We start from the raw sequence: 14,158 nt of genomic DNA on the forward strand, positions 1-14,158 counted from the left end.
CGGCGCGTGGGGAACGAGAAACCCCGGAACCACGTAGCCCCCACCCGATTCGTCTGAAATCCCCATTATGCCACGGCGTAACCACCCTCGGCAGCGCCCAAAGGGAAGGGCCCAATCGTAATTTCATTTGCCGTACGAGGTTAACCGCGGGAGGCGGCGAAACCGAAGAAACGGCTTCTTCGTTAACGATGTCTGTTCCTTTTCTTTTTTAGTTTAGCAACTACCCACCGAGGCATGTGGTCCTTCACTACGGCTGACATTTTCTTTCTTTTTTTTTACTTTTATTTATTTTCTTTTATTTAATCTGGTGTTGTGGATCGACGATGCAGCCGCCCTCCCGGGAGGGGAGCTCTCGACCGTTGGATGGATCTCCCCGCCTTTAAAGGCTTTTCACATATCGAACGGACGATGAAATAAGGTCCAAGCGATACCTTTGCATGCAACTAGGCTCGTGTAAGCCAATGATTTTGGGCCGTACGATCATGTGAATCTCGTAAGTGTTCGAATTCCTTACACTGGCAGTGAATTAATAAAATTCCTTTTTTCTTAACCCATAAGCGTTTAAATTCATATCGTTTCTTTTTTATTATATAACGGGCGATGTCGTATTCAAATATTACATTTCTTAATGAAAATAAATCATCAATCATCTAATATCACGCGCCATTTCGTTTCATTTCATTCTAGTGTATATTGCCTTTAGGGATATTTGTATGGCCCCCCAGCACAAAGAAAAAAGGTCATTTTGCTTTCCTTTTCTACAGCATTGTGATTTTTCAATTCGTGTCAAGTTCCGTTTTAGAAGCCTTAGAGGATAGGGTTTAATCGAGAAGTAGACCAAAGCTTCAGACATGAGTTTAAGAAAAATACGGTGTACATATATTTAAAAGCAACATACGCATTTCGACCTCGATCAGAAGTCGACTACAAACAACGAGTTTAGGATGTAAAATCGATTACGAGACTTGTTTCTGAGATAAAATGGCAACTTGTTAAAAAAGAGCCGATGATAATGGAAATCATTTTATACGTCAATTGGAACGTTGTTTGATAGAATCAATGAAAAAGGAATCGCATAGTACGGATTGCAAAGCGCGCGAGGAAAATCGAACAAACGAACGCGTGGCTCGGTGGCCGAGTCGATAATCGTTTAAACATTGTTGAACCGACCGTTCTAATCCATTGAATCGACTGTTCTAATCCGTCGAATGGACCGGTTAGATTCGTATTCATGATAAGTCAATTTTTGTTTTTTTTTTGTCGACACAGGAAAAGATCGGATTTTTTTTTTTTTGGTGGGTGCTTTTTTTAATGTTCTCTCTCTCTCTCTTTCTTACGGGTGTCACCGGGCAATATTTGGAAGAGAGTTTATCTGGTGAAAGAGCGAGAAAAAAACCACCAAACGGCTATAATTGACGTTACAGGTTTTATTCTCTCCTTCCCCCAAAATCACAGCCCCGCACTAGGAGAAGAGAAAGAGAGAGGGAGAGAGAGAGATACAGAGAGGACGCAACAACCCCACGAACCATCGTCTCGCTTCGCCTCGCCTCGCCGCCGATATCTTTCCACCGGCGATTTTCGGGTGTTTCCCATTCCTTTCTTTTTTCTTATATAGAAAATTCTTGATCTGGGTGTTGACGATCCAACGGAGTTGTTGCCGGAAAGAGAGGATTGAAGCAGCATTCGTGTTTGTTTCAATCCTTAATCGTCGTTGCTCCTCACGATGTCCGATGGTTATTACAGCTCCAAGAAGACTGATGATATTTGTGAGGACGTTTGTGGTCAGGTACTTCCTTCTTCATCTTTCCCTTTGATAGCCTTTTCTCTTTTCATGGCCTTGCACAAGAAGAAGGAGAAGAAGAAGGAGAAGAAGTGGTCATTATTTCATCGTCGGGATGAATTCTCTCAAAATTTTAGGGAGTTGTTTCAACCTCGTTGTTGTATTTCTGAGTTCGGGATGGGGAAAGTTCGATTTTTTTATTTTTTATTTTCTGCAGTTATGGAGAAATTTGGAACTGGGTCATTTGTTGTTCTTGTTTAACCTACCAGTTTTTGTTTTTTTTTTCCAAAAGACGAAAATTATTGAACCTTAGAAATGATGGTGTCAGTTGATGGTTTTTTGCCTTTGCTTATGTTTTCTTTTCCTGAAAAATGTTCTCTTTCTTCGTGCCGGGGGAGACAATGAATTCCCCTTTTTCAAGCAGGAAAAAAGGTGAGATTTCGCCCTTTTAGCGTCAGGTAACAATGTTGGGGAAGATTATTAATTTTCAAGTCCTTTTGGCCCTTGAAATTGGGCATCATCTGCTGCTTTCAAATCTGGATTGCCAATGGTGTTTTTTTTTTTTTTTTTTTTGGGATTCTGGAATCCGGTTACATTGCCTCTTTTTACCTAGAATCACTTATAGTGTAATCAGTATAAACATTGGAGAAGTTGCTCTTTGAATCACAATATTGTCTTCTGAATAGCCAACTTTCAGAATGTTTTGATTTCTTGGAGATGTACTGAATAATTGACGGTTCTGCTTGATTCTTTGCTCCATGTTGTTAGCCTTTGATACTTTGATGTTCGTGTTAGACGCCTTCAATCATGATTTCTGATATGTAGTTCGATCCTTTCAACTGGAAAGATTGGTGTCTCAGTTTGCGTTTCTTCCCCTGCATTTTGACTTGATATCTTAGAAATTCTTGTCCTTTGATATGCAGCAGGCAACTCGTGCAGCCTTTGGTATGTCAAGACTTCGCTGTGTTCTTCGAGGGATAGATATGAAGACATACCTATTTCTGTTTGTTGTCATCCCAGTAGGGATTTGCGGCATTTACTTGCACGGACAGAAGATCACCTATTTCCTTAGACCCCTATGGGAATCCCCTCCGAAGCCTTTTCATGTAATTCCGCATTATTATAACGAGAACGTGTCAATGGAAACTCTTTGCAAACTCCATGGATGGCGAATCCGTGAGTTCCCGAGGCGGGTCTATGATGCCGTTCTGTTCAGTAATGAGGTTGACATTCTGACGATTCGGTGGAAGGAATTGTATCCTTACATAACAGAATTTGTACTGCTTGAGTCAAACTCGACATTTACTGGACTACCCAAGAGGTTGCTTTTTAAAAAAAATCGAGATAAGTTTAAGTTTGTTGAGCCTCGGCTGACTTATGGTACAATTGGAGGAAGGTTTAGAAAAGGAGAGAATCCATTTGTTGAAGAGGCTTATCAGAGAGTTGCTCTAGACCAGCTTCTTAGGATTGCTGGCATTGAGGATGATGACTTGTTGATCATGTCAGACGTGGACGAGATCCCTAGTGCCCACACGATCAATCTTCTCAGGTGGTGTGATGACATCCCACCTATTCTTCATTTGCAGCTGAGGAATTATTTGTACTCTTTTGAGTTCTTCGTAGACAACAAAAGCTGGAGAGCATCGGTCCACAGGTATCAATCTGGTTATACGAGATATGCGCACTTTAGACGGACTGACAACTTGTTGTCCGATTCGGGTTGGCATTGTAGCTTCTGCTTTCGCCACATAACTGAGTTCATATTCAAGATGAAAGCTTACAGCCACTGTGATCGGGTTCGATTCTCTCATTATCTGGATCCGACAAGGGTTCAGGATGTCATCTGCAAAGGGGCTGATCTATTTGACATGCTTCCTGAAGAATACACGTTTAAAGAGATAATCAGGAAGATGGGGCCCATCCCTCATTCTCACTCAGCTGTTCATCTCCCTGCCTATTTGTTAAACAATGCCGAGAAGTACAAATATTTGCTGCCAGGGAACTGCAAGAGAGAGAGTGGCTGAGTAACTTCCTTAGAATATGAGGTGGCTTTTGTCGGCAAGTTTGGAAGGTTGGAAGGTGAAGATGCTTTGGGCACAAGAAAACAGCTCCCTAGGAAGATTGTCGATTACGATCTCGGGGATTTAATACCGGCAACCCATGCACCTCCTAAACCTCATGTGTCATTCTTTAGCGAGGCATTTGAAGAACTTGCATGTTCCCAAGACTGTGTGGGGGGACTCATTTTACATTCGTTTCGGGACTCGAGTTCTTTGAGTGCCGGATTTGGGGCATATCATGCTTCGGGGTTTTTGGATATTGACGTCGGAGGTGCTAATTCGCCCTGAGCCTTGCAAGATTGCATACCACCTCTTGTAGGTATTGCTAGATATCTCCTGTCTATAAGCTAGGTTAGTTCATTCAGCATTTTTCCCACCATTCTCTGCTGGGAATTTCATTGCATTAGTCTAATCTAAATCCATTTTTTGTACCATCAGATGACTATCAGCGATAGGATGCTGATTAATTCTTTACATTCTTCTTGCAGAGTAGTGTATGCATTATCTCCATTTCTCCTCTTGTTTCTTTATCCGGTGTCCTTGTACATGTTGTATGTAGTTTGATTTGATGAGACTTATGGTTGGATGACAGGCTGTAATTGTTAACTTCACATGCAATGTGGGTTCCCTGTTTAACACCTAGTCAAATGGCCAACACGTTCATTTGAGTGTGAAAGCTCACTTTCTTTTTAAGGGAGGCATGAGTGACCAGCAAGAATCTGTGCTGGAGTTTTTCTGGTATTCTGGCAACAATGTTATCATATATGTCGTCCTTAGAATGTCAATCATAACAAATTTAGTGCAGGTTGCAAGCAAAAAAAAAAAATCAAAGAGGACAGAAAAGTGAAAAGAAATTCCACTTCTGAGAAGAGAAGGTGAATGGAGGCACAGTTCATGTGGTTGTTCTCCATAAATCTGTCAAATTTGGCTACAGTTAGCCAAATCGCGTTTTTTCTTCCATTTTATTCTCTCTTCTGCTACGAAAACACGGAGACGAACTTGTAGTAACTTGAGCAGCCAGTTTATGTGATTTTTCTAAGTTGCAGATGGATAAGAAGGAGATGGTAAGCTTGAAATTGTGCCAATATAAGTCTTTGAGTTTTCAAAGGATGTCTTGAGGCAGAGAGACTGGAATATGCCAGATTAGGTGGAACCGCTAGGGGTTGAGTATCTTTGGACAGCCTCAAGTAGTCAAGTGCAAGTGGAGGTTTTATGCACAAACGTGGTCTGTAAGAATCAATCGAGTCAATCATGTAGCCAAAAACCATTTTAAAATTCAACAACGAAAGACCCTTAATGGGTGGTGAGAATTATGTTCAGACAGCTTTTCATCAATCCAGGCAATAACATTGATTTGGATTAAGCCCAAATCACTGCAAGATCCAGTGCTTGATTGTCCTTGGATTCAACCTTTCAAACATCTAATCCGCCCCTCATTAAGGCTTGAGTCTAAGTCTAGCTTTTAACAAATTCATTTTATTTAACTTTGGCTCTTTCTCGATTGTCTATTTGTCGCACAATACCGGCATCATCGTTTTGCTTCTGGGTTCGATCAACCTTTTAAGTGATCTACCGTCCCGATCAAACGAGGAAAGCTCAGTCCATTGCAATAGACACCAGAAGAATATCCTAATATTCCTGACCAGTGACCATCATTTCATTATCTCCATGTACCAGAGAGATAAGAGAGGTGGGGAAAACATTTGGTTTAAGCAAAAGATGCCTTGGCTGACTCTGTACGTGGAAAGTTTCCAAAAAGTCCTTCGAAAAATCTAGACGTCGGCGTCGATTACGCTACGTAGGACAGACGGAATCCACGTTAGTAATTTCCTACAAAAATTAGCCGGATAAATTCAATTGGTACAAATGCAAAAAGTTTCGGATTTTTTGGATACTTTTCCCGACTTTGTACCAACCAATTGACTAGCCTAGCTTAGCTTTAGCTCATTAGAGAATATCCGGTTGAAATATTATTAAATATGCAGCTTGTGTATGAATCTCTCACATGAAACCTCACCGCAGACATTTTGCAACCTCAAGTCTTCCAAACTACTTCCATCGTAAAGGGTGTTGAAAGACACCACTGTCGCACACTTCTCCAACCTAGAATTTGCCCCATTTTTTTTTCCCCCGGAGAGGACATTAGTGCATGTGGAAGTTGAACTCACTAGGTGTTTTTTTTTTTTCGCTAAAAGAACTCATTAGGTCATTATGGATAGAATGAAGTACAATCTGGATATCTTAACATCTTCACTTGATATTCTTCTCTTTGGTGCCCCACCCCACAACCTACTCCTTCCATGAAATCATTGATAAGCTATTCTCTTTCTAACATAGGTTAAAGTACAATTAAATCAGTAATTTCCCGACCGGAAAATACTCATTGGGTTTATTCACCAATGAGTATTAATAGCTATTCTCTTTCTAACATTCTTGGGTTTATCTTAACAACTTCATTAGTCCTTAGCAAAAATGTTAAAATCATTTTCACATAATTATTACTTGGATTAATTTATTTTAGCATGCGCTTACATTTGCATTTGAGTCGGACCGACATCGTATGAAATTAATTCAGTTTGGATTAAGCTCGCAAGAATGTGAAAATCAATCAAGCCGATATCCTCCATGTGGTCAAATATCGCGAAGGATTGCACGACAAAATGGGATCTTTGTGGCGTGAAATTTTTGAAAAAATGATGATGATGAAAGGGGGGAGTGAATCGAGAGGGAAGTGGGCAGAGGGCTGTTAGAAAAAGAAAATATAAAGGGATGTGATCAGATTTGTCGAACCAGAATTGATCTTTCAAAAGATCTTAAACAGAAAAGTTTTTTAAACATTCAAAAGGAAGAGAAACCCGCTAGTGTTGGCTTATAAAAGAGACCCTGATTCACGATTTGCAGGGGGAGCTTCACAGTATTACAGTGCAGAAAAGTCAGGGAGAGTTTTAAACGAGAGATTGAGTGAGAAAGAGAATGAGGTCAGCCACGAGAAGTCTCTTCTAGGCGTCTGATGATTGCTCCCTTTATCATCTTACGTGAGCGAGAGAGAGAGAAGGGTGAGGGAGAGGCTTCGTCCATTGAAAAAAGAGATCAGAGAGTGCGGAGAGAGGGGAGCCTTCGTCAAAAGGAAGGAAGCTTCGTCCCCGTTCGGAGTCCACGCGAGATAAAAGAGACGAGAAACCTGCAACGTTGGCCTCACTCCAGATTGCCACGATGCCCACAATCTGAACCGGTGCCATTATCATCCTTGACTCTCGGTGACAACATCCAGAGCTATTGTAGACCCGATTCATTGTCCCTTCGCTCGACGATAGAGAAGTCATCATTCCGCTACGGATCGAATCAGACGAGTAGTTGTCCTCATCATCTCGTTGTTTCCTGCTGGTTCATCAGAGCTATTGTTCTATCATTGTCGCCTTACCCCGAGGAATCTCTCCTCCGAGCCAAGTTCATCCGCGCGAGTGTCATTTCCCAAGCTAGAAGTGTCATCGGGTGCAAAACTCAAATTCCGAAAGCGAATTTTCGAATTTAGGTATATCTCTTGATTTGATATTCCGAAGATTATGTTGCTCATGTTTTGCTTGATTAAGTGCTTCGATTGCATGTTATTTGAATGATGCCATATTTTACACTATCAAGTATGTTATGTTATCCAGTTAGAGCATCTAAAAATTGGCAGCACATCTTTAATTCGGAAATTGTGCACTTGAAAATGTAAGGATTGCATATCTCAAAGGTTTTTTTGCAAGATTCAATATTCGGTTGCCTTGATTGAAAAATTTGCACGTTAAATTTAGAAACCGATAATTCTGAATAAATCTTGTGATTTGATTGAGATATTTTTGTAATCTTGCTGATAATCTGGTTAATTAGAAAAATAATCTTTTGAACATATCCAAAATACTCAAAATATCAAAAATCATTCAAAATGTGATCGATTAGGAAAATATCTTAATCCGTAACTTGCCACACGAGCAAGGATTTGAGTTCAATCGTTAATCGTAAGATTACGAATTAAAGATTGACTCAAATATTCGCGAAAAATTTTCAAAAATCGGTCTTGATTTAATTGGCATAATATCTTTAGAATGAATACTCTCTTGCTTGATATTTAAAATTCTAAAAGATATCACGGTGCATTTTAGATAAAGTCGCATCGTTAAATTAGAATCATGTAGATGCACGTTTAATTTTTAGAATGAGTTAATTTAGATTTGCATTCTAGGATAGAATTAGCATATTTGAGTAGATTTTCATGTCTAAAGATAATTATCTTACATATTTTTATTTAGGGTCATTCATTAATCCGAAAAATACAATATTAAAACAAGCTTGCTATGTCATTTGCATGCTAGGTTTAGATCATATAGAATTTGCATGTTTAGGTCTTTAATTAATTCGTAAGTCGTGTAGTCAATTTAATTAGGCCGTAACAACATTTGTACATTAGTTTCATTTAATTGCATGTCATCTAGGTTAGTCATATGCATGCTTAGGATTTCCTTGCATTTAATTTAATTCATTTGCATCTTAGATTAAAGCATGCATTACATATAGGTTAGTCTTTATCTCACTAAAAAGCGAAAATTCAAAAGTGAGAACAATTTGTCTTAGTGTATGCTTCCTGCAATTACCTTGACTTCTGGATGATCAATTAATTGATTGTGCAATCGCATGATAACTTTTGTTAGTGACTTAGGTTAAAATCAATTAACATTGCTTGACAAAATCTATTTTCATGAAATAAAATGGTACCGAAATGGCGTTAGAGTAATCTAGCGTAATCAAGTCCCCGAACTTAGAATCTCCGGCTCGGAAAAGTAATTTAGTTCTCCCGTTAATTTACTTAGATTTCTAATTGACCTACCAAAAACGATTAGTGGCGACTCCAATTCAAATATCTTTGCATATTAAATTGCGATTTGGTATGGACTTGAAAGAGTCCGAGTTAGTTTAACCCGATAATCCATTAACCTATAAACCTGATTTTTAAATCGCGACAAAATGCAAGGAGAATAAATGAGGGGCTCTCATGCTCGGCTTCGGCAGACTATCTGAATCTAAACAGAACTTCAATACAATGTCATTAGACATGGCCTGCGTGCAAAAGTTACATTCTGGCAGTCACGCCCAGTTAAAAAAAATGGAGCATAGGCAGAGTTTAAGATAGCTTTGAATTATTTCCTTCGCCGGAGCAAATGGAGTAGAAAACAGGTTCATAAACACATTTTGCAGAATAACATCCGAAATGTAAATCCAGTGTTCTTTATATGTACAAGCACCGAACAACCAATAATTGCATTACCACGAACAGCCACACAAATTAAGAACATCAACCTCCCAATCGGAATAGAATGATGTAGGTTCCCAGAAGACAGGAAATGGGTAAGAAGCCGTAAAAAAGCTAACTTTCAGCTCGCTAAGGAGGTGAAACATTTTGCTTGCAGTGACACAATTGACATGCTATGGAAGTGTCGCATATCAAATGATGTCTAGGTCCAATTTTGTGATGAGAAGGGCCAAGCATCCATGTTCCCTCAAAGTGATTAGCTTAGACATTGGTCCCACCAAAAGATACTTTAGTGGTGAGTTGAGCCAGTTCCAGCATGCAAAATTGGGAACCCCACAACAATTCGGAGGTTTGTACTTCGTTGCATCTCTTTATATGCGTCCTAACCATTCGAATATGCTCTCTTGGGAACCAAATGGCAATTCCTGCAGTGTGCATAACAGATATGTTGAAAAACTTGCCACCCATGAAATACATCATATCAAGAAATGGTGCGCTGATGCAAATTTGGTCAGTCTAGAATTTGAAACTTACAGGATGCAGGAAATCTGGTGGAGTATCAAACTCTAGCTTCTCAAGTTCAGAGATCTCAAAGGTTGTGTTTCCGTTGGTTACCACTTCATTTGTCTTCGGAAGTGATGTAGTTGCAGGAACGAGATTGCATCCTCTATCTCTGTTCTGAGAACAAGATTCGACAGGCTCTTTGCATAACAAAGACCCGTCAATGTGACCTAAATCAAAGTCATCCAGAGGCTGTGATTCACCAGCCAACCATTCAGTAAATGGCTCATCATCCTCGAGCTGAATATCTTTATTTGTATCCTGATCAACAACGCCAGAAAAGATCACATAAGCTTCTGCAGAAGAAAATGCACAAATTTTATGTCTTTCAAGAAGTGTTCAAGTCTGAATTCTCTTGGGTTATGGAAGATAGTCCAGGTAACTCTGCCGCCAAAATTTTCCCATTTCTAGAACTCACCGAGGAAATACCATTCTCTTGTGGCCAGTTTGATGAGGACCATGGCCACAGACAAAAATACTACCGTTATGCTGTTACATTATACACCGTTCAATAAGAAATTTAAAAAACATCTATTCAATTGTTTGCACCTCTTTTAATTCCCTCACGCATAAATTCCAGCAGGCTGCAACATTTTAATCATAAGTTGTAAAATGATTCAAGCAATGAAATAACAATTTCGACTAACCTGATCAGACGACTTCATATCTTCCTCAGCGACATCATCAAGAAGAATATTTGTTTCTGCTCGAGGTAGATTGGAAGGATTTGGTTTAGGGGTCCTCGGATTGGTTCGAAGAGTCTTTACATCCTGATCATCAATGTACATACTTTCATCATTCTCCTCATCAATCTTGTTATTCTTGTCAGTCTCCTTGGGTTGTTGATAGAAGATCTTGGAGACCACATATTCCCCATCCTTCTCCTCCTTGTCCATGCCCAAATGATACTGATGCATCACCCAATTGGACTTAATAGGCTTTGACCCCTTCTTTGAACTTTTGTAAAGAACCATTATTTTCTGCCAACCTTTATGAACTCCATCAATGGCAACAGGTTTGGTCTTACCAGTCTTGTGCCAGCGAACATCTTCTCTGTTCAGATTATGCTGATCATGAATTTTACGACGCTTTCGTTGTCCAGTGGTGTAAGCATTCATGGTCCTGTGAAAGAAATGGACACTTCTTCCATCTTTATTGGCACCTGAAAAATGAAGTACACCAAGGAATTACCAGAGTATTGGTTATTAGAGATCCAGAATGCAGCTTCTCAGGACGCTCCCATTCCATTTCATATGAAGCAACGAGTTTGGCATACATAACTACAAAACTACAATATTGGCAAATCAAAGGCGTGACCCTAACTAATTACCTGACTTTGGGCAGTGAATACATCAGAATGGGCATACCATGATCTCAAGTGAGTGTTGTATAAGGTAATTTGAATTTTATTTAGATCATGAATATTCAAGATATTAGGTTGCCAATGCGATAACAAGGTTCCTCCTACACAGTTAACAGCGATGCTTTTCAACTCATGGAAGACAATAACATCTCTTTTCTGCACAGGACATGTGGACTGTAATCAAGAATATGCTTCAGTACTCGAACTAAAATGAGCTACTTAATGTATATTTAGCCACAAAACATTTGCTTTATCCTTTGACAAGCAATCTCTTCATTTGCTCCAAGGACTTCAATTCAAAACTTTGGCATCGATGATTCAAATGCAAGATGTAGAAAAAGCCATAAAAGCCCAAAAAGAGCACGAAGGTTCCTCACCAGGAAGATTTTCAGGATGAGTATAACAAATTCCTTCATTCCACTCAAGTGTGGGAATAAATTCATCAATCAACACGTGCTGTTTTGAGTTTCCAATGCCACATTTTGCTGCCAAATGTTCCAAGAGCTCACCCTCAGAAGGATCAAACTTTACACCAGTGGGTAGGCCAGGCCATTCCGGCAAAACCTGCGGAGCAAAAGTTATGCTAGAAACATCAGTTAAGCTGGACATCCCAAGTAAAATTGAAAACAAAAACAAGTCGCCCAGAAACAAACAATGCAAAGTAGAGCAGGGTGACTAAATTACTTGCCATGGATCTTTAAGGTCAGCTACACATGTTTCCTTCTAGGTTAAATGCCAAAAATATGAGAAGAAAAGAAGAGATTTCACTTTCTTAAAGCAGAGTGCATCCTACATCTAACATGATGAATCTAGACATCCAGTTAGGTGAGGGAAATAATACATGGATAAGTATCTATTTGAATTCACATAGTACATTGATCAGATAAGTCAATCCTGCAAGTAGCATCACAAACTTACATCACTGTTATCGATGGAATAATGGCAATTTGGGCATTCACGATTTGCACCACAGTCTTTGATTTGGGAAGTAGTGGACAAGGTAGCATTTTTCACTTTCTTTGCTATTGATCTGCTATCGATAATCCAACTCCTGCAAACAAATAGAGGCTATAAGCTAATGTCGAAGTGCTAAGTGTGACAATAAACTTCAGCAAGATGACAAATTTATTAGCAACGAGAGAGATTGAACAACAGCATGAAACGATCCAATGTGCTATAGAAGACGTGGGGAGTCATCATTCCATAACAACGCTACTACGGTTGGTGAGAAATCTCATTGCTTTTCTCTTGCTAGAAGTAGTTGTAACGACATTACAATATGATCATGCTGCCAGGCAAATAAACAAGAGTACCGACACAATCAATCTTGCAAGAGATGCTCGGAAATAGTACAAAGTTTGCATTTCCCATAGAAAGATTGACAGCCTGTTCTACGAGGATAAGGTGATGATAATGACCATGGAATGTCCCAAAATTCATCAAGCCAGTCAAATTACTTCATCAGAAAAATGTAGGCACGCGCGTAGCACAGTCACAAAAACTAAAGCTAAACGAAGTTCCTTGTGAACACAAAGCTTCGTCTGGGTGTTCGGGAACAAAATCACCTAGACATATTGCTCTTGTTCATGAGTAACGACCTGGGGCTGTGCAAAACGAGAGCAAATGAGGAGGCAAAAAGGTCGCGCATGGTTGAGCCTTATAGCTCTCGGAGTAATTCAGTCGCGTACACTTACACATTATAGTCGTCCCATCCCCAGTCCTCCGTTCTTCTAGCCCTGTCCAACAATTTTTCATTCTCTTGCTTCGTAACAGTGTAAGTTTCCAGCATTTCCTCACCTACCATCGTTTAATCGTTTATGCGTGTTGCACTTTAATCGAACGAACGTAACTAGCTCTCTCGTAATAGATACCCCCCCCTCCCTTTTCCTCCAAACACCTAAAAACCAAGAAAAGAAAACCCAACTCCATCACTCGGAATAAACGCAAGAATCCCCTCCGCAATCGCTACAAAACTCCTTCAGCCTCCGTCTTCCATGGTTTCTCCCTCGTAGCCTCGGTTCCCACTGTTGACAGAGAGAGAGAGAGAGAGAGAGAGAGCTAGCTACAGTAGCATCAGAGAAGAAGACGGAGAAGAGGATACGAGAAGTTCCAAGAGAAGTCGCAGGCGAAAGCGAGAGAAAACCAGAGCAAGAAAATCCAAAACGACGCTCGGACATCTGTTGCTCCGACCCGTCGGAGTTACCTCGCCATGGGTGTGGAAGAGGTGCTGCGAAGCTCATTCGAAGCAGAGGAGAGCCGCCGAGAGACCGACCTTTCACATTTCGCGACCCCTTCGCGTTAAAGAGACACGGAGAGAGAGAGAGAGAGAGAGAGAGAGAGAGAGATCGCTTTGTCTAATGCGATTATATCTTTGGGCGGGAAACTGGAGCCTCAAGAGGCTCGTGCTCCGAGCCTCAGCTTCGGACAGGGCATCCTGCGCCCGCGAGGTAGCGAGGTCTCGTCGGAGAGGTTCGGGCGGGCCCCAAGGGTTGACGGAACCTGCCAAACGAAGCTGACGGTCTCGGGGGCCAAGCCTCGGATTTGCTTCGAAAACCGAGTCGAGTGGCAGGATGGTAAATAGGACAGAGGCACTCAGCGTTTGCTTACTTGCTGACCAAGCTTAGACAGTACCGAACGCCTTTGCTTTCTTTTCTTTTTTTTTTTTTTTTAAACGAACGGAATTTTTGTTTTTCGTTTTCTTTTCTTTTCCACCGTTCGCTTACGCGGTGGCGACCCTGTGACCGTTGAGAGCAGTTCGATCGAGAGAGAGAGAGAGAGAGAGAGAGAGAGAGAGAGAGGCCACGAGTAAGGACTCGGACAAGAGGTGTAGAAAGTACCTTATATGATTATGGGGCATTTCATATGTCCCGTACGATCAGGTGAATCCAGCTTCGAACTTATCCGATCCGACGGTGCATATGAATTGGCCTCGCATGCATCGAATGCAGCCAGCTCATGGGCATGCTCGTTCCATCTGGAAATGCGAGGGCAAACATGCCCTGTAAGGTCCGAGCCGCATCTAGATTCCGGAGATGTACGATGCAGGCACCTGCCGAGTATAGCTTATGGTTTCATTGCACGTGCCGTTGGATTTGGTGAATCCA

General features: G+C 40.7%; 2 protein-coding genes and 1 long non-coding RNA gene across 8 annotated transcripts; 2 read left to right on the forward strand and 1 right to left on the reverse strand.

Moving 5' to 3' along the window:
• Positions 1-1,357: 1,357 nt before the first annotated feature.
• Positions 1,358-4,473, forward strand: LOC115741203. Of its 6 annotated transcripts, none has more exons than XM_048284579.1 (2): positions 1,358-1,781; positions 2,704-4,473. In XM_048284579.1, exons 1-2 carry the CDS (start codon positions 1,731-1,733, stop codon positions 3,802-3,804), a joined length of 1,152 nt encoding a protein of 383 aa, XP_048140536.1. In that variant the 5' UTR covers positions 1,358-1,730; the 3' UTR covers positions 3,805-4,473. The 6 variants fall into 6 exon arrangements, with proteins under 6 accessions (XP_048140536.1, XP_048140537.1, XP_030530829.1 ...); XM_048284580.1 differs by having other exon boundaries at positions 2,707-4,473; XM_030674969.2 differs by having other exon boundaries at positions 1,359-1,786.
• On the forward strand, positions 2,215-2,424 carry LOC125316376. The gene is made up of 2 exons (XR_007199607.1): positions 2,215-2,330; positions 2,394-2,424. It is a non-coding gene; the product is annotated as an uncharacterized LOC125316376 (long non-coding RNA).
• Positions 4,474-9,020: 4,547 nt separating the features above from the next.
• LOC115741202 (SUPPRESSOR OF GAMMA RESPONSE 1-like) lies at positions 9,021-13,397 on the reverse strand. Its single transcript, XM_030674968.2, has 6 exons — positions 13,258-13,397; positions 11,973-12,105; positions 11,432-11,618; positions 10,339-10,853; positions 9,665-9,952; positions 9,021-9,555 (listed from the first exon to the last, which is right to left on the reverse strand). Exons 1-6 carry the CDS (start codon positions 13,263-13,265, stop codon positions 9,502-9,504), a joined length of 1,185 nt encoding a protein of 394 aa, XP_030530828.1. The 5' UTR covers positions 13,266-13,397; the 3' UTR covers positions 9,021-9,501.
• Between the last annotated feature and the right edge of the window lie 761 nt (positions 13,398-14,158).

The sequence above is a fragment of the Rhodamnia argentea genome, chromosome 8, assembly GCF_020921035.1.
Source record: "Rhodamnia argentea isolate NSW1041297 chromosome 8, ASM2092103v1, whole genome shotgun sequence".
NCBI lineage: Eukaryota > Viridiplantae > Streptophyta > Magnoliopsida > Myrtales > Myrtaceae > Rhodamnia > Rhodamnia argentea.